Below are 21,392 nucleotides of genomic sequence, written 5' to 3'. Positions count from 1 at the left end.
TTTTCTGAGGCTGCACTCATATGTTTGTTTACCTCGGAGAAAGTCCAGTGAACTCAGTGGGACTTTCTTTTAAACAAGACATATAGGATCGCACTGCCAATGTTGCATCAACTTTTGAAGCATTTGTCCTAGCTGGGTGTTCATTGTGGTAGCATTTGATCTCCACTTTAAGAATGTCTAAAATCCAACATTACACCACTGCAATTAAACTTTCTCTTAGTGCCCCACAGTATCTGGCTCAGGGGGTTTCCTAGTCCTGAAAGCAGATTTTTGGAGTACATGCAAGCTGCATTGAGGAGCAAAGATTGTTTGTTTGTTTGTTTAATTTCTATGCCGCCTTGCTCCCAGAAAGGGTCCCAAGACAGGTCACAGAAAAAAAAAACTTTAATGACTTTTAAAAAAGTAAAACAATTAAAGCATCACATAAAACAATATAAATTACAAACATTAAAACCACAATATCCACCCCATATAACAAAAAACCCATATTAAAAAAATATCCCATGATTACACACTAAAAGCCTGCCTGAATAACACTGTTTTTTCCTTGCCAACAGAAGGCAAGCAGGGAGGGGGCTAGCCACAAGGTGGGAGCAGCCACTAGCTCTCTCTTCCTCTGACCAAATGGCAACATTTGGTCAAAAGGAGAATTGCTTTTGCCTCCCTCTGAGGCTGAGAGAGTGGATATGCCTAAGGTCAGCTTGTGGGTTTCCATGGCTGGGCAGGGATTCAAACCCTGGTCTCCAAAACTGTAGTCCAACATTCAAACCACTACACCATATTGGCCATTGACTGAATTATGAATTATGTTGACTGAATTATGAATTATTACTGAATGATGTTGTTTTTCTAGATATAAATGGATAAAAAAAGACTAATAACTAAGGGTCTAAATAGCAAATGACCCCAAATGATCCACCCATCATTTACCTATATGTCTGCTTTTATAGGTTAAACATTCTTTAAAAAATCAGTTTCTAGAACAGAGAATTTAAAACAAAGAATTCAGACTGAGAAGGAAATAGAAACAACCCAGCTGTATAAATGGAGATTTTATATGGCATGTTTTGATTAGCTTAATTTATTCTGTGATCTGCATATAAAAATCACTTCAAAGACCTATGAAACTCTCTCTGAAGTGGGTGTTGCTGCATGTTAAGCTATTCATGACCACAAGCTCACCCTGCAGCTTGATTTTTCTCCACATCATCCACAAATCTCAGAAAAGAAATGTATGTGTTAGAGAGAAAAAAGCATCCAAACCCCAGCAGTGAATTGCTGAATCAGCCAATATTCTAATATGTAGCTGGACACATTTGGTGCAACAGGAAAATAAAATGTGCAATGAAAAATAGGCTTTTGTGCATTGAAAATATGGGTTAATTAAAGACTACTGTTACTTTCAGTCTTTAAAAACTTATATTAATAGTACAGTCATCCCTCCATATTCACGTATTGTTTATCCATGAATTCAGCTATCCACAGCTTGAAAATATTCCAAAAGATATAAATTCCAAAAAGGAAACCTTGATTTTGCTATTTTATATAAGGGACACCATTGTATTTAATGGAGCTTGAGCACCCATGGATTTTGGTATCCACTTCAGGTCCTTGAACCAAACCCTAGCAGGTACCTAGGGCCCACTGTATATTATTGGGACCAAGGAACTGACTGTTTCATCTGTGAGTAAGAAGGATACATGTGTGAAGATATATCTAACTGCTCTGGGATCTAACTTTGTTGTTGCAGGCACTGCCAGGTGCATCCAGCACTCCTTTTAGTGCCATAGCTGTAGAGTTCACTGGCACCTAGAAAATTCTGGTTTTCCTTTAAGAGTTTTGTAATGATTTTCACCATTACACAGATTTTGTCCATTATTTTGATCTACTATGCCATCACACTGTAGGAATGGTACCAATGCTTCTTCAGTCTATATGTCAATGAGGCTGCCTCTAGCCCTATTTTCATGGCCAAATAAAACGTCTCCCACCTACCCCACTGCTGCATCCTCTGGGCAGGGAGTCTGGATGATTTCATAGCCCAAACACTTAAACTGGTGCAAACAGTCTAGACAACATCCAGACAGTTCAGCTCCAAACCCAGAGTATGACACCCTATAATAGGGCAAAGTAAGGGCTGGAACAGACTGGCAAAATACACCTGCTTCCTGGTGGCTTTGGGATGTGACATATGCTGTGAAGCCACCTGGCTGTTTACATGGCAGCAGCTGTTTGGTGCCGTATGCCGCAGGAGCACCAGAAAGCCATGGCGGCAGCAGAAAGGGCACCCTGTTTCCAGCACAAAAAGGAGCTGCATTTTGCCTCTTCTTTTTGTGCCAGATCGGGGCTGTGGCGTGTGGTTGCTGAGGCCCAGATCCGGCACTGAAAGGAGCAGCGTCAAACCATCCGCATACGGCCATCTGTTTTGGCCCTAAGTCACCATTTGCTCCAGATCTTCCCAGAACCTACGGAGCCATCCATTCCAATGCCGAGTGTTTTCAATGCATTCTGCTATGTTGGCCACAGCGGTGGTGTGACCTCATTCAGAGGTCAAAATGAAATGCCCAGCTATGTGATCAGAGCTTGGTACCTTGTTCCGACCTTTTGCTGGTTTTCATAATACAGACACAGTTTCCCTTTTCTGAAATCCAAAATACTCCAAAATCTAAAACCATGACAAAATGACACCTTTGCTTTCTGATGGTTCAAGATACACCAACTTTGTTTCATGCACAAAATTATTTTAAAATATATATCAAATTACCTTCAGGCAATGTGCATAAGGTGTATATAAAGCATAAATCAATGTCAGACTTTAGACTTGGGTCCCATCTCAAAGATCTCTCATTATGTACAGTTCTCCCTCCAATTTTGTGGCATTTCCATTCCTGAACCCCCGTGCAAAAAATGGAAAATGATGGGAGGTTTGCTCCCGCAGTGGCATGCAGGCATGCACAACAGGCGCAAACCCCATTTTAACCCCCTCCTTTCACCTCCTGCAGATAGTCAAGGAATGTGGATCCCAAGAGAACGGAGGGAGGACTCTATATGCAAACATTCCATAACTTCCCAAAATAATAATAATAATAATAATAATAATAATAATAATAATTCAAATCCCAAACACCTCTGGTCCCAAGGATTTCAGATAAAGGAGACTCAACTTTTATCACCACACATTTGTTTATTATCACATTTTCCCCAATAGAATCAAGATAATAAGTCTGTCTGTCTTCCTTACAACAGTCCTGTGAGATGGGTCAGGCTGTGATAGTTATCAGTGGAGCAAGGTGAGCTTTATGGTCCTTTGGGAAATAGAACCCAAAGATCTTCCAAGTTCCAGTCCAACACTTAACCCAAGGAACCAACTGGTTAGTAGAAGAGTGGAGAACCTTTGGCCAACCAGAAGACTTGGTCTACATTTTCCATCATCACCCTGTCAGCATGTTCAATAATAAGGGATTGTGTGTGTGTTGTAGGCCAAAATACCTAGTGGTCCAAAGATTCTCCAGCCTGCTTTAGATACTACACCAGGCCACACTGGCTCTTCCCAAGGCTAACATCATACTCAAATTTAGCATACAGTTATTCAGTTATTAATTTATGTTAATAAACAATAATGCATGTACAGCACTGGGGAAATCATTCTGTGCAGCTTATTATGTGTCTTGTCTCTCACAAAACCTCATAATGCCAGCTACAACATCAAGGGCTCATTCACCTGCTCATCCTCCAATGTGATATATGCTATCATCTGCAAGCAATGCCCTTCTGCGTTCTACATAGGACAAACCGGAAAGTCTCTACACAAAAGAATAAATGAACACAAATCTGATATGAGAAAGGGCAATATTCAGAAATCAGTGGGAGGATGTTTAACCCTTGCAGTCCACTCTGGTATAGGCCTCAGAGTGGCTATTCTTGAACAAAATGTTATCATAGGAAGACTCTAGCATGAAACTACTGAATTATAACTTACCAAGAATTTCTAGTCAATCACCAGTCCCAATAACAATAATAGATCCACTATATTAACCTACCAGTGCCAGGATTGTGAAAATACTCCCTTGTGAAGGATCAATGAAAATATTTCATGCATATTCTAAGTTTAATTATCACTGCTTATACTTTCCCCCCCATTTGATTTCTCTGAACATATTTTCCTTTACAGCTATATAGTGTATATACACCTGTCAACTTCTGATATATACCTGCCAGCTTTCAGGCTCTATCCAGTGAAAGCGGATGGCATGATAAATGGGTCAGTTTTTAAGATGCCACAAGGCTCTTTGTTGTGTTTTGCTGCAACAGGCTAACATGGCTATGGCTTGAGAAGAAGCCTGAGAAACTGCAGCACATCCAGGGGCTAGATTCCTATCCCTGGGATCCTCAGGGACTGCTCAAAATGCCCAAAAAGCAAAACAAATAATTAAAAAGGCCATAATCCCATTGATTAAATCTAACTAGAGTCTTGGCATTACCCTTCTGCTGTGGTGGGATTGTGTGAGGCAAGATGGTATGCGGCTGGGAATGCATGTTAGACACACCTCTAGCTCCAGAAAAATCTGGAGGGAAATCCGGAGCACTCTGTAGCAATGTAGGAGTGGATGTTTACATACAGTGTCCTGCTGTGCTGCCTCTGAAGTCACAATGTGGCACCCAGCCATGTTACTGATGCTGGCTGCCCTCATTTTCGATCTCAGTGGGAATGACTTGCCCTAGTGGTGGAGGCACCAGACAACACAATGGGATGCGTGTGTAGAAAGCCACCCAGTATCACTACAGAGGTAATGGGGTGGGGGGAATTTGGGGCGGGTTGGAACAGTGTAGACCTGCCCTCAGACAGCCACTGCAGTACCACATCCCTATCAATTGTTTGGAAAAACTACCAGTCATAGTTTCTTCCATGTTGGGTGAAAGGCCTATGAAATGAAATACAACTCAGTATCAGGGAGCTGGGGATGTTTAGTCTGGAGAAGAGAAGGTTAAGAGGTGATATGATAGCCCTGTTTAAATATTTGAAAGGATGTCACATTGAGGAGGGAGCAAGCTTGTTTTCTGCTGCTCCAGAGAACAGGACCCGGAACAATGGATGCAAGCTACAGGAAAAGAGATTCCACCTCAACATTAGGAAGAACTTCCTGACAGTAAGGGCTGTTTGACAGTGGAACAAACTCCCCCGGAGTGTAGTGGAGTCTCCTTCCTTGGAGGTCTTTAAGCAGAGGCTAGATGGCCATCTGTTGGGGATGCTTTGATTTGGATTTCCTGCATGGCAGAATGGGGTTGGACTGGATGGCCTTTGTGGTCTCTTCCAACTCTATGATTCTATGATTCTATCTATCAATGGTTAAAGGTTGGCAGGGCCAAGACGTTTGCTCAAGAGCTACCACTAACAGCAGGCCAGACCTGGCGTGTACTAATGCTTTCCTCATTATTAAGATGTTTGTGTTATAACAATAGAAATAGCAATAGCAAGTACACTTCTATACTGCTTATCAGTGAACTAGCATTTCCTAAGTGGTTTGCAATATGTAAGCCAACTGCCCTCAACAAGCTGTGTACTCATTTTACCAACCTATGAAAGGATGGAAGACTGAGTGGATCTTGGAGCCCTCCTCTAGGACTGAACTTACAACGTGGTGGCTGTAGTACTAGCATTTAATGACTGCACCACCAGGGCTCCATGTGCTTTCTGCCGATTTCTTAATAATCTGATTATCATCGCCAGCACTTTCTGAATATCATTTCCCTCTGACCTCAATATCTACAATCTCATCTTCCCTCAAATCATTTGTACTGCATATAAACCTGAATTTCTGGATAAAAATTCATGCATCTGATGAAGTGGGCTGTAGTCTACAAAATTTTGTGCTATGTTTGTTAGTCTTAAGGCAGGAGCATGCAACTATCAAGGATTAGGGGCAACACTGTCCCCTCCAAGAGATTCTGGAGGGCCACAGAAACACTGTTGCCCCCAAAGACCCCAACATCCTGTAGAGGACAGAGGGGATTTTCGTGGTTTTTGCCCCCTGCCCGATAGCCCAGGGGATGCCTTTTTCTTACCAAAGGGAGTGACCAGGAACCTACTTTTAATTCACTTCCTGTTTTTGTCTTTGTTTGCTTGCTTTGTTTTGTTCAAAAAGACCCTCTCTTGCAACTAGAATGGCCTGGAGGGTCAAAAACATGGCAAAATTGTCTCTCTGGTCCTAGATAATATGGGAGAGGGGTATTTGAGGGCAATTTATTTTTACTCCTGGATGTGATCTTGGGACGTGCCACCATCTCTGCTTTAAGAAGATAGCAAAACTCTTTTGTTTCTGCTGCAAGAGATTAACACAGCTGCTTCTTTGGAAACTGTGATTTCACACACCCCACTCTAAACCGAGGATACACGAATGATAAAGGAACCACAAAGTGGGCTTTCTTACTTACCTGGTATTTGTCATATACCACGGGTAGAGTAAACATTGAGACCACAGCTAGAGAGAAGGAAAAAGAAAATGATACATTTTCAGGATAAACAGTAATTCCATAGTGCATAACACTTATTATTATTATTATATCCTACTTTCCCCCAAAAAGTGGGATACAAAGCAGTTTACAATTTCAAAGACATAGCCATGTTAGTCTGGAAGATTAGTATGCAAAGGGATCTTGTAGCACCCTGAGACTAACCAAAAGAGAGAATTGGTAGCATACATCTGAGGAAATAGGCTCAAGTATCTGAAAGCTCATGCTACCAACTTCTCTCTCAAAGGTCTACAAGTTCCCTTACCATTTCCTCAACTGGAGGAAAATGCAAAACAGATTTTAAAAAAATGCATATTACTATAACAAGGTTAAAACAATACTATAAAATTATAAATTAATACAAATAATATGGACAAAAATTTAAAAATATGAAAGTATTAGGATACAAAAGTCTTAAAAGATGTTGAGTAGCTGGTCAGCAAAAGTGCAGGAATTAAGTAACGCTTTTAGAAGAACATGTTTAAGAGGAGTTGATGGAACTGCAGTGTTTTGTCTCATTTGTAATTGCCATAAAAATTCAACCAAGAGATCTTTAAAAATAATTGACTTTACCCATTATCAGAAGAGTTAGGCCATTGAAGAGCGCTCCAACATAAGTCAACAGCCACATTAGTACTGCAAACTAAATTGGAAATATAATAATTACATCACTCATAAATGCATTAAATTATCAACAGAAAAATGAACAGCTTTTGGAAAACAGCTTTACCACTCAGTTGCTAATTATTATCCCACTAGCTTCATTCAGTTAGTTAAACATCCTAAATGGCCTTTCTGTGTACAGTAGCTGTATCTCAGAACTTAGAGCATTGTGCACAGGATTTCCAGTGGAAAGAGATGGCAGGTTTGCTCAATACACTCCAGTTTGGTTGCAATAATCTTGATTAATCCTCTGTCATCATATTCTATCAGCTGTTTTTAAATGTCCCAGTTTCTTTCTCCATTGATGCCAACTGAGTATAAAGTGCAAAAGTACTCTGCTCTCAATTAACTCAGCCCTTGTCTGCATGCGCCAAAAGGACAATTATCCTCCTTTCTGGCGACATCTTATTCAGACGACACATGGCCCAATTCCTGGTTTTGGTGCAAACAGTCCAAACGATATCCAGCACATTCAGCACTAGAACCAGGGTTAAGTTAACAGCCATAACATAATGAATAAAAGACAACCTTACCTCTTACTCCAGATTTTCCAGGAAGATCAGGAGCCCTCTGTTCCCATGCTGGGCAGCTGTCTGCACATGCGTCCCACTGAGCCTCCCAGCGTATCTGCCACTGTTGCCAATTGCTCACTCTGAGGCCAGAATGAGGTGCCCAGCATTTTGTCATCACTAGGTGCCTCATTCTGACCTCAGACGTGAATGACCTGCATCAGGTGGCTCAGTGGGACATGCAGCAGGCAGCCACCCCAGTGCAGGAATGGAGGACCAGGTAATGGGAAAAGTAGAGGCACTTGGGGGCCAAGATACTTCAGGATGCCCCCAGATTATCCTGGCCACTGCAGATAAGGCCCTTCTAAGGAAGAGGGGAGGGGAGGGGAGGAATCTTGCCCTCCCCTGTAGGGTCAGGCAAAAAGGAAACTGCTGCAGCCAGTGGTGTCACTAGGGTTGGTGTCACCCAGTGCAGTAACTCATGTTGTCACCCCCCACACTGACCTCTTCCATATCACACCATACACTATATCATAAATCATAGTTTCCATATATCACTGAATGTAATGCCAATAGCTGTGACATAAACAACTAACAAAACTAAAATTATAGTTTTTTTATGGGTTTTTCAGGCTATCCGGCCATGTTCTAGAAGAGTTTATTCCTGATGTTTCGCCAGCAGCTGTGGCTGACATCTTTAGAGAATGCTATCAAGTAATGCTGGTCTCACTTTCATGCCAGCATTCTCTGAAGATGCCAGCCAGAGATGATGGTAAAACGTCAGGAATAAACTTTTCTAGAATATGGGCACATAGCCTGAAAACCTCACAAAAAGCTATGGATGCTGGCTGTGAAAGCCTTTGACTTCACAAAATTAAAATTATATCTTTAAATTACAATATCACATACATAACCCAAATGTATTTACATGTCCATTGTTTCATGTATTTAAAGTGAAAAGCTCGCTGAGGCTCCCAAACATTTGGAGGGTCAAACTTTGGGAACCATCTTGACCATGCTTTGAGTTTTTCATTTGTGAAATGTTGGAGGGCATGTCATGGTCTTGTATAGCTTTTACTTCATATGCAACAAAACCAAACTGAATTATACAAAATGAGCAAGTATATGTTATTTTGTATAATTTATACATGCAGCAGAACTGAGTTCTTCTTGTCAGAGAACTGCATTTTCTCTTAATGCAAAATTGATTTATTCAAAGTACACAATGTACATAGTCCCACCTATTATATCTTTGTTTCAATTAACCGATTGACTGAGGCCATCTCCTATGGATAATTTTATTCTACGCTGGCTTTAAAAAGAAGTCAATAAATAATTAGCTCACATTGACACATTCTCCAAATATGTGTTTGTGAATACAGTTTTAGCTTTCCTCACCCTCAGCTGCAAACAGGGCTATTTGTGCCCTACAGCATTTATAAGGGGAAGGGAAGGTGCTTGGATATTTGAATCTATAGATTTACTGATGTGCATTTTCACCAGATACAAAACCCATTTTAGTGTTTGAATGACCTGGTTAGTGAAGTTGTCTGTAAAAAATTTACAAATAGTGCAGGAAAATTAACAGCTGTCAATTTGTTTGTTGAAGAGGGAAAAAGGCAACACCAAAACCCATGTTAAAGAGGAGAAACAATACATAAATAAGTCTTTATCAATTTTCTGTCTTTTTCAATTAAAAAACTCAAACTACTCCCCATACCCTTTAGACTGGGATGGACCAAGTGTGGCCACCAAAGCCCTCTGACCCTAAAAACATTTTTAAAAGTTCCTGACCCATCCATCCCGAAAATTCTCCTGTTTTCAAGCCCTATTAGTTTGAATGACGGCGTGCCCATGGGCACGCAACCCATTTTGTCCCCCTCCATTTGCCACCCACAAATGGGCAGGGGACGTGGACTTCAAGTCTGCAAAAATGGAGTAGCGACTGCATTTAGTAGCATCAGTATAAACATGCTACCAAATATCTAAAAACCTTTATTAATAAAAAGATATAAAGTAGAAGGTTAAGTAAGGAGCCCTGGTGGCGCAAGGAGCCCTGGTGGCGCAAGGAGCCCTGGTGGCGCAAGGAGCCCTGGTGGCGCAGTGGTTAAATGCCTGTACTGCAGCCACTAACTCAAAACCATAAGGCTGCCAGTTCAATACTACCGAAAGGGCTCAAGCTTGACTCAGGCTTGCATCCTTCTGATGTCACTAAAATGAGTACCCAGACTGTTGGGGGCAATTAGCTTATAGTTGTAAACTGCTTAGACACTGTTAGTTCAGTATGAAGTGGTATATAAATGAAATGAAGCTGTTTGGTAGGACCCAGGGATAGATACGTAGTTTCTGAGGGAGAAATTCCTCAAACTATTTCTGAGGAGAAAAATAAATAAAACTTTTATTTCTACCCCGCTTTTCGTGAAAACAATCAAAGCGGCTTACAGTGTTAAAAGAATACACCATATATACAAAATATCCCTCCCTTAAAAAGAATTAAACATATTAACTGGTGCCACACAGTGGGATCCAAAAGACCATTGTATTGGCATCAGAGAGTTCCAGTAATGCCACATAATAATTGGTGACATTAGGTGAGATTGCTACCACAATGCAACATATTCTGTACACATCCTACATGCCATGTATAAGTTTATAAACCTCTTTTTCAACAAACACCACACATTTTCAAACCACATGCATACAAAAATTCAGGGAATCGTGCTTTTGTTTCTAGCCTGACCATGCTCTTGCCAACCCATTCTGTTCTTTGCAAGGCACATACTTTTAAGGAATCCACCAGGTCCTGGACCAGGAAAAGTCGCCTGAGTTCCTTGACTGTGCTGTTCACGTATGACTGGAGGCAATCTGTATATTTCTGAATCTGTTCCTGGGAGAGAGACATTTCCATGTCCAAGTAACTTCTGTTGGAAAAGCACAACTCAAGTTAATAAAGATTGCTTCTATTCCCTTCTTTGCATATCTTTTGGGCTATGGACGGAAATGTGCAGGTTATTGGATACACACTGTCATTGAATTGCTCCCTCCAGCCATTCTGAGCAGTATTCATTTGTTCATTAAAAAAAAAATCTGTTGCATCTTCTGTTTCCATAAATTGCCAGTCAACTAACAAAAATGTTTTAAAAATAGTGTTACAACAAGCTATGAAAACCACAAATATCTTGGGACCTTGACACTTGAAGGATGCCTCTCTCTATATATGCCTGCCTAAGAATTTAGGTCTGTTGGAGGGGCCCTCTTCTGTGTCCCAATGATAACAATACATTGTGGAAGGACACAGGAGACTGCTTTCTCTGCTGTGGCACCCCAGTTATGAAATACTCTCTGCTTGGAGCTGTGATTGGTGCCAAAGCTGGTGTCATGCCAGCATCAGATTATAGAATCATAGAGTTGGAAGAGACCACAAGGGTCATCCAGTCCAACCCACTGCCATGCATCTCAAAGCATCTCTGACAGATGGCCATCCAGCCTCTGTTTAGAGACCCCTGAAGAAGGGGAGTCCACCACACTCCACTGTCAAACAGCTCTTACTGTCAGGAAGTTCCTCCTAATGTTGAGGTGGAATCTCTTTTTCTGTAGCTTGCATCCATTATTCTGTGTTTTAGTCTCTGGAGCAGCAGAAAACAAGCTTGCTCCCTCCTCAATATGACACCCCTTCAAATATTTAAACAGGGCTATCATATAACCTCTTAACCATCTCTTCTCCAGGCTAAACATACCCAGCTCCCTAAGTCTTTCCTCATAAGGCATGGTTTCCAGGTCAAACCATGGCTTTTTATTAAAATCTTAAAGTGCATGTACTAGTAACCTCAAGGCTAGACTTTGACAATGCGCTGCACTTTGGGCTACCTCTATACCAAATTTGGAAAGTTCAAGTTTGGAAACACAGCGGTCAGATTGTTCACTGGCACATCGAGGAGTGATCACACCACAGCAAAATTAAAAAAGAACTCTACTGGCTGTTTCTGGGCAAGGTACAAAGTGTTAGTGAGTCAGGAATAAACTCTTCTAGAACATGGCCACATAGCCTGAAAAACCCACACAAAACTATGTTAGTGATTACCTTTAATACCCTACATCATTTGGGTCCAGGTTACCTATGGTATCATCTCCTCCCATATAATGTACCCCATACACTCAGGTCCTCTGGGGGACATTTTCTGCAACCCGCCAGTTGCTAGACTGGCAAGTGTCACCCAGAGGACTTTTTCTGGACTGTGGAGCAACATGTTGGAAGAGATTCGACAGCTGAATACTCTGTCTGGTTTCAAAACAGCATTAAAGACCAGTCTCTTCCAGCAGGCCTCTCCAGATAATTTTCAAATTGTGAGTTTTAAACAATGAATTTTAAAATATGGACTAATTGTTTTAATATGTACAGTATTTGTCTTATTTGTTTTTTTAAATTGATGCTGCATTTTAAAAAAATGATGTTGTCTGTTTTTAACTGAGTTTGTATGTTGTATATTAATCTGCTCCCCCTGCATGGGGAGAGGTCAATAAGAAACAACACCAACAAATGACCCCCAAAGGTCTGGTCAGATAAAGGTTTAGCTTTCTTCTCAGGTAGCTGACCAGCATAACATGAATGGTGGTTGATAACATCAGAAAACAGAAAACAGAGTTCAAGAAATCATTGCCACCAAGGCAGGAGACTCCATCCAAGCTAGGGCAACAAGTTGCCACTGGAACATTCTAGGAGACAATGGCTATTTTTTTCAATAGATGCACAACAGGTTACTTTAAATGTATACAAACAGTTACGTTAATCAGCCCAGCAAAGTTTACTTTTAGAGAAAAAAGAGCAATTCCAGTCTGGCTTCCGCCCACGGCACTCTACAGAAACAGCCCTCACCAAGATCTCAAACGATCTCTTGCGGGCCAAGGCAAACGGCCTCTACTCTATTCTCATTCTTCTTGATTTGTCTGCGGCCTTTGACACTGTTGATCACTGTCTCCTGGTTGATTTACTTTCTGACCTTGGGTTCTCCGGCTCTGCTCTCGACTGGTTTAAATCTTACTTGTCAGACAGATCTTTTGCAGTGGTCACGGGTGGTCAGACTTCATCCTCTGTTCCCCTATCTGTTGGAGTTCCCCAGGGCTCTGTCTTGGGTCCCCTTCTGTCCTCTCTATACACACTATCCCTAGGTAAACTCATCAGTTCTTTTGGTTTCTCCTATCATCTGTACGCAGACGACACTCAGCTGTATCTCTCCACCCCTGACCTTTCTCCAAGGCTTGAACAGCAAGTTTCTTCTTGTCTGACTGCCATCTCTCAGTGGATGCGGCTTCGGCGCTTGAAGCTCAACATGTGTAAGACTGAGCTTCTTGTCTTTCCACCTAAACCCACCCTTCACTATTCCTTTTCTGTTTCTGCCACCGCCAAGGCCTGTAGATTCTTTCTCCACAATGTTGCCAAGATCCATCCATTCCTCTCAGCCTCTACTGCCAAGACTCTAGTCCATGCCCTAGTGGTTTCGCGACTAGATTATTGTAACCTCCTTCTGACAGAACTTCCTCTTTCACACCTCCATCTTTTAATCTCTGTCCAGTATTCAGCTGCTCATATTGTCACATCTGCTTGCCGCTTTGACCATGTTTCACCTCTTTTATCCTCCCTTCATTGGCTCCCTTTCCCCTTCCGCATCCGGTACAAGCTTTTATTACTGACTTTCAAAGCCCTCCATGGATTGGCCCCTCCTTACTTATCTGACCTTCTTTCTCCTTACATTCCTACTCGCACCCTCCGCTCTTGCAGTCAAGGTCTCCTGTCACAGTGTAGGACTACCACTGCCCCCTCCCGAATTCGTCCCTTCTCGCTTGCTGCCCCTTACTCCTGGAACCTTCTTCCCCCACATGCACACCTCATCACCTCTCTACCCAGTTTCAAAACTGAGTTAAAGACTATATTGTTTAGAGAAGCATTCCCAGAGGTGAGCCCCTCTCTGACCCACGAAGCCTCCTTTTAACCATCCATTAAGAAGCCAAGCCCTTCCTCCAGTCAATCTGCCTTGGTCCAGGCCTCGGAGGTGGAGAAGAACTGCTGGACCTGATCCCATTCCCCACCACCACTCCCCTCTCCTTTTGTGTCATGTCTTCTTAGATTGTAAGCCTGAGGGCAGGGAACTGTCTAACTAAAAGATTGTATGTACAGTGCTGTGTAAATTTACAGCACTTTATAAATAAAAGTTAATAATAATAATAATAATAATAATAATAAATAATAATTCCCTGGAAGTCACGGGAAGGACATCCTTAGGCCATATGATGTTACTTGCCCCACCCAAAGGTGATATCATCCTATTCTGGCCTCATAAATTCCAGGAGTCAGTCTTTCCCACAGCATCATTCTGAATTTCTCTCCATGCCCCACATCTCTACTACTTCCCACCTCACTTTCCCTTCTGACCCTTGACTTGGACCCAATTATCAGATGCCACTGGCCATTCATTGCTTCCCTGTAAATTCCCAGGTTGCCTTTCCTTATCAATAGTCCCTTCAAAACTTTTATTTATATGTCCCACCTCTTCCAAGGATGGAAGCGGGATTACATTAATTGTATACAAGTAGTAACCAGGACTGGCCCTGCTTAGTTTCCAAGAACAGACAGGATCAAGTGCCTTTAGCTTATTTAGGCATTTGTGAAGGAGGTATTATTTACTCTCTTGTGTCTGGAATTAGCAATCAGGCAGTGGAATGGGTAGAGAATAGATATTGCTACAGCAATGCATTTTCTGCTTTAATGTTTTTTGTAGATGGATATTGAGGGAAGTGTATTATTTTTTGCAAATTAAAATAACCTCAGTAATAATTGCAGAGCACTCACTTGAACGGATGGCCTTCATCGGTTTTCTGCACAGCCTGTAGGACTGACTTGTAGATTCTGAAGCTGATGGTGGCAGAGAGAGCTGCTAGTGCCAGGTAAGCAATCACACTGACAACGCTGAACTGGGTCAGGGAGAAAAGCAACAGCAGGATGCTTCCAAAGACGATGCCCGTCTGCTTGATGTCGCGCCAGTATAACAGGTCAATAGCTGGAAGGAGGAAAGGCAAAAAATCAATAAAGGCAGAGACTGGAATGGCATCAAGCCAGCCATGGAGAGCAAGGTCTTTGGTAATATTACAAATAGAATAAATAATTGCAAGAGGACAAACAGAGCCAAGTAGAGACCCCATGGAGAGTTGGGCTTCCTCAATCAACTGAAGTTTGTTAAGTTTATTAGTTAACCAAAAGGGATTTATTATTTTGCTCATTGAAAACAATGGGCTTAGGTGTTCCTATGTCTGTACAGGTTTGGGAGGTTAACCTATTTTTTTTAAAAAAAATTAGCCATGTTTGTTTGAGATACAAGCCTCTGTACATGCCTGCAAACTATGACCCTATGCTTATAAAAATGCTCTTCTGGAACACACATGACTGGAAATTGGCACAGATTCAAACCCCACTCATCCATGGAAAGCCACTGAATGAGCTTGGGCAAGTTAAACTCTTTGTTCTCCTAAGACATGGAACTAGTTATACTTTCTCAGTATAAAATTGACATGGAAGCCATCAGCTGCTACTGGTAGTAGTTCACATTTTCCAAACAATGGCAAACCTCCTTTGAATAAATCTTGCTGAGAAAACCTTATAAGAGAGTTGTCTTAAATTAGTGTCAACTTGGAGGCCATGACAATGACAACAACAACAACAACAAACAGTGTCAGGGGAACTGTTTTCCACTGTGATTTATCATACCAGAGGAGGCTGCTTTTACAGGAGCTATCCAAGGTGATTAACATATTTTGGAGATAGAGCTCAGCACCTTGGATAGCTCTTTTAACATAAAGCACATAAAACCCCCCAGCATTGGTTGACTTCTCCCATTGACATGGAAGCCATCAGCTGCTACTGGTAGTAGTTCACATTTTCCAAACAAAAGATAGTACAGTTAGGATGCTTTCAGAGCATTTAGGGTAGCAGAACATCCAGGTGTGGTACTTCAAGAGCAAAAAACATGACATCTTTTCGGCAATAAAGTTTTCTTGAGAAAATGTAATGAACTGGCATTTTATACTGAGAAAGTATAACTAGTTGCAAATGTCTGTACCAGAGATGAGTGGGAGAGAGGGATAGGAGGAGTGATGGTGCTTCCTATTTGCTTGTCTTTTGAGGAGAGCTGGAAATGCAGCGGAAACTGACAATCTGGTGTGTATGTGTGTGTGAGAGAGAGACAGAGAGAATGTGAAAGAATGTGTTTGTGTTATGTTGAGGGGGATGAATACATTTTCTTCCTCATGCTTTGGACAAAATGCAACAAGTGGGCTGCATGTGGCCCCTGAGCTCTATTTCTGGAGGGCCCTGATGGACTTCCTAACAACCCCCAAAGTCTAATTTTTTTTTTTTAATCTGAACTAATGTTTGGGTGCAGGCTTAAAACTGGTTTTAAACTAATCACAAGTCCCATTGTCCCCAATTGCATGTCACACTACCACTAGGGACAACAGGACTTTAGGTCCCACATTTTTTGGAATCTGTGGTGTGTCTGTCTGGAATGGATCTCCCATGGATACCAAAGTCTGGCTGTAATAAATACAGTGTTTTTGAGCAAGAAACATTTGTCAGAATCCTGTTAGTGTCTTACACATGCAATATCACACATGGTTGGATTTTCTGTCTGATACAGAATGTCCACATTCAGTTTAACATTGTGGAAGCAGAGTTGTGCATTTTTGCAAAGCAAAACAAAACAACATTTTGTATCAGAACTAATCATTGAGCCACTATTTTAATCTTTTGATCACAGTTTGAAAGTAAGACATTTTAGATTTTATAACTATCTTATTTGCTGTTGCTTCATTTGTCTTACTGTAATTTTGTTCTGCAATTTGGTATGCCCCCAAAACTCTTGTTACAGGGTTGCTGTTAAGTTGAAATTAAAAATACCAACAGATATAAAGAGTTATAAAATACCCCTTTGCAGCTTCATATCAGACGCTATTACATAGTCGCAGGATTTGTTGTTGCTTTGCACCTTTCAGTTGTTTCTCACTTATGGTGATCCTAAGGTAAACCTATCACTGGGTTTTCTTGGCAAGGTTTGTTCAGAGGAGCTTGTGTTTGCCTTCCTCAGGCTGGAAAAATGTGACTTGCTAAGATCACTCAGTGAGTTTCCATGGACAAGCAAGGATTCAGACCCTGGTCTCCAGTCCTAGTTCAATGATCAAACCACTAAACCATACTGGTTCTCATATTGCAGCTACACTATAGAAATGATGCAGTTTCATACCACTTGAAGTGCTGTAGCTCCATCCTATGTAATCCTGGAATTTGTAGTTATACAAGGCATTTAGCCTTCTCTGCCAAAGAGTGCCAGAGCCTCACAAAACTAGAGATCTCAAGATTCTGTAGGATGGAACCATGCCCTAGGAGGAGCAACCTAGGGAGCGGGATATGTTTAGCCTGGAGAAGAGAAGGTAAAGAGGTGATATGATAGCCCTGATTAAATATTTGAGGGGATGTCATACTGAAGATGGACCTAACAAGAAAGACTGAGAATGACAAGTCTCCCTATAGTTTGGTTTTATCAGATACTTTCATATCTTGTCTTTCTTGCAATGAGCTCAAGGCGATGTAAATCAGTAGTGGTCCTTGGACCATCAGCTGCCAGTCTGTGGAGTGTTTCCAGGCAAGAAAGATCAGTGACAGGCAATAATCACAAATATGGTACCAGTTTCCTAGCACATTAAGGAGAAAAATTCATCTTCCAACATCAGATTGTGTCCTGCTCTCAGCCTCGAAAAACTACGAGTTTATTCTGCATTAGCCAATCAGGTTTTTGCAAGCACCATAAAAAGGAAAAACAAACATCATAAATTCATATACAAATTTAATTATAGAATGAGGTTAATGATATAAACATGCAAAATAGGCCTATCACTATATATACAATAGGTCCAACATTTTATTTTATCACCATACAGATTAAAATTTTCTCTTCATCAAAGCTATCTTAGCAAGCTGTTGGTACAGACCAGCAAAAACAGCTAGCTTCTCAGCAGCTTGGGGGCATGGAGTAATAAATAATAATAATAATAATAATAATAATAATAATTTTTATTTATATACCGTTTTTCCAAAAGATCAAAGCGGTTTACACAGAATTAAAACCAGTTACAAACACATCATAAAAATAGATAAAAACCAGTAACACAATATACATTATACAAATCTAAAACAGTTATTCAATAGGGTGAGGCAGAGAGTCAATGGGATCAAAATACACAACTTCATTTTCCAGAGGGCAAGGCTTGACAGAAGAGGAAGGTTTTAAGCCTCTTTTTAAATGTTTCCAGGGGGGTGATAAGGCGGAGCTCCTTGGGAAGACTGTTCCAGATTTGAGTACACATGGCGCACACCCCCAAGATGCTGGGAACAAGCTGTGAAGCTGCCCTAAGCAACCACACAGTGGTGGCATTGAGGCATTTTGGTAATGCAGTATTCAGACACCACACACTGCCGAAACTTGGAAAAACTACCACTGTGGCAGCAAAGACTCCTTTTTCCCAGCACAAAAAGGAGAAGCTTTCTGCCACTTCTTTTTGCACAAGAAAATGCCAGATCAGGATGGCAGTGTGTGGTTGCCATGGCCCAAATCTGGCACTTAAAGGAGTCACCAGAAGCCGCTCCTTCAGGGCGGTCTGTTTTGCCTCTTCCTTAGCCAATTAATAAGACATAATAGTCAGATCCTGCTAGCATAAATGTCAGTTCTTGGGAGCATGGGTGTTAACATCTCTAATATGAGCAATAAAAGGATCAAGATGTTGAGTTCGATATTCCAGATACAAAGGACATCCCAGAAGGAAATCATATTAGTCTTCCATCTTTCTACAACCATGTGGACACAATCTATCTACAGTGGGTATACCTTCATATCATCTTTTGACTTCCATTAGGGCAGGATATTCAGTCTGCACCTAATTGGAAGGATCTTGTGATCATGTGGACAAGTGAAGGCTAGATAAGGAAGCAATAATGGGGGACCTTTGCAAGTACAAGTGAAAACTATTAATTTTTTAAAATATTGTATATACTCATTTATAAGTTGAAAACTTTCAGCCCCAAAATGGACTCCAAACTCCTATGTCAACTTATACATTGGTCAATACGGTAATACTGCTCCGTGAGCCTTGGAAAAGTTTTGGGCAAGGGAGGGAGGAGAGAGAAATTAGAGTTTGGGGTCCACATTTTGCCTGCCAAGACAGTGACTCTTGGGAGAGGTCCAGAGAGGGAGGAGGAGGGAGGGAAGTGGTGCCCCCCATTTAGATCCTTTCTTACATGCCCCTGAGTTTGACCCTCGACTTATCCATGGGTCATATGAAAATCCATGATTTTGGCCCCAAAACCTGCCCTCGACTTATACATGAGGTTGACTTATACACGAGTATATACAATAATATTTTACATTCTGCACCTTGAAACAAAGAAACTGCCAGGAAAAATAAGGAATGATCTAATCTTCTAATACGATAGCTGGTGCCTTGAGGCATACAAAAACTCTTCATTCATGCATTGGATTGGACAGTGATGCCAGCTCTGTTTCTGCTTTGACATCTCCTGTGTGTACACTTCTTCCCTGCCACGTATTTTCTTGACTGCCAGATCTTCCCTTGATGTGCTTGAATTCATAGTCCCCACTTTCTTCTTTTTCATCAAACATGCATAGTATACATACATTTTCCTCTTCAAAGAGCAGAATATGCCTTCAAAGGGAAGGCAAAAACAGCCTTGGCATGATGGAGCTTGGAGCTGCTTTGATTTTTGAACAGCCTGCTATTTCTGGGGCAGCGAGGGGAAAAACATGCTAGTGGCTCATTATATCATTAGCCAATTATTTCTTTAATTATTACAATAAAACAAGAATCCCAGCTGTGAGTCATTCTGTGATGGGAAGATCTTTGGCTGTTTTGTCATTGAGATAGGCACTGTGGATTTAACAGCTGAACAGTTGTGATTCATTTTGAGCGTACCTGTCCTACATAAACCACAAAGATGGCCTTTGATTTTGACTGAATGAGACAATTGCCAGCCGCAGCTGGAAGCTTCCTTATCCATGGGGTGACAAATCTGTGCTGGGTTCTAGTCTAAACTTTAAAAAAGCTATTGCAATGCTGGGAGCCAATGTGGAGTAGTGGTTTGTGCATTGGACGACTCTGGAGACCAGGGTACAAATCCCTGCTCAGCCACGGAAACCCACTGAGTGACGTTGGGCAAGGCACACTCTCTCAGCCTCAGAGGGAAGCAAATGCAACCCCCCTCCCTTAACAAATCTTGCCCCCCCCCCCCAAAAAAAAAACTGTGGTAGGGGTGCCATAAGTTAGAAATGACGTGAAAGCACACAACAACAGTCACAATGCTGAACCTATTTTGGGAAACAGGTTCAGCACCTTCGATAAATCTTTTGAAGTTCGGACTTGACCCTGTAGTGAATTCACTGCCCAATGACATGGAAGCCACTACTAACTACTGGCAGTTGCCTTAGCTACTAGTTGCTGGGTTCAGCAATGGCAGCCTCCTAGTTGTGACATAAAGAACTAGCAAAATTAAAATTATACCTTCAAATTACAATATCCTATGCACAACCTAAATGTATTTACACACACACACACACACACACACACACACACACATATATATACAGTGAAGATGTGGTTAAAACGTGATGTTTTAAAAGAAAATTTTACATGAATAATTTTTTTTACAAATTTCAAAAATTTAATTTTTTTTAACAAATAAAAATTTGAAATTTGAAATTTTAATTTTAAAAACTTCTGGGGCCTCTCCTTTCTCCTTCTACTGAGCTTTACCCTGCTCCCTCCATCTCTTAAAGCATTTTAAAGGGAAGCAGATGAGTGCCACAATCCGTTCTGTCAAAAGGTAGCTGTTTGAGGACCAGTGGTGTCACCCTCCTTAGAGCGTCACCTGGTGCAGTCCGTATTAATAGTCTAGGGTATGCTATTTCTTTTTTCTCTCAGGCTGGTTATTCACCTATTAGTCAGATGAAATCTCCTAGACATCTATAATTGTTCCACGAAATGTTCCAGACATATATAGGAGGATTTCTTGATGTGATAAACATTTGTGAAGACTGAGATTTCATTGTATAATTTATTTTTATTGGCTGTAACATAACACAAAGGGAATTATGCCAGTTTATTCTGCATGAGACATTTTGGATGTCCTGGATAATACTCATACAACATGATTCTTATGGCACTGAGGGCAGGGTGTAGCAAAGGGAGAAGAGGAGAAAGCCAAAAGGCATCTATAAGTAACAAAAGTAGGTCTAGATGCTTGCTTTTCATCCACTGGGGGGAAAAGAAAAAAAAATCAGACAATTTTGGCTTAGGCTGCATCTGCATGGCTGAAATTATGCAGGTTGACACCTCTTTAACTGCCACAGTTCAATGCTATGAAATTCTGGCATTTGAGGTTTTATGAGATGTTTAGCCTTCTCTGTTAGAGAGCTTTGATGCCATAACAAACCACAAATCCTAGGATTCCATAGCACTGATATCCTGGATAGTTGCTTCCTGTCACTGTAGATCTGGCACAATGTTAGGCACTTTCCTATAATGTATGTGTTTGGAAGATATGTTCCACTAACTTAGTTCCCTTTGTCTTCATTTTAAGAATCACAGATGGTGGAAGAA

General features: G+C 41.2%; 1 protein-coding gene across 4 annotated transcripts in view; it reads right to left on the bottom strand.

The window, feature by feature from the left end:
• The window catches only part of RTN1 (reticulon 1), a 182,469-nt gene that overhangs the window by 3,934 nt on the left and 157,143 nt on the right, over window positions 1-21,392 (bottom strand). For 3 of the 4 annotated variants that reach the window (XM_089522793.1, XM_089522794.1, XM_089522795.1), the window contains 4 exons: window positions 14,527-14,734; window positions 10,465-10,603; window positions 7,084-7,153; window positions 6,433-6,479 (listed from right to left, as the gene is read on the bottom strand). In XM_089522793.1, the coding sequence (XP_089378919.1) occupies window positions 6,433-6,479; window positions 7,084-7,153; window positions 10,465-10,603; window positions 14,527-14,734 (464 nt within the window). Of the gene's footprint in view, window positions 1-3,721; window positions 3,804-6,432; window positions 6,480-7,083; window positions 7,154-10,464; window positions 10,604-14,526; window positions 14,735-21,392 lie in introns of all 4 variants that reach the window. The other variant, XR_016281043.1, reaches the window with a different exon arrangement.

This window comes from Sceloporus occidentalis, unplaced genomic scaffold, assembly GCF_023333645.1.
Source record: "Sceloporus occidentalis isolate IW3139 unplaced genomic scaffold, rSceOcc1.0.p SCAF_4, whole genome shotgun sequence".
Taxonomy (NCBI): Eukaryota; Metazoa; Chordata; class Lepidosauria; order Squamata; family Phrynosomatidae; genus Sceloporus; species Sceloporus occidentalis.
This window is presented reverse-complemented; position numbering and strand designations above follow the sequence as displayed.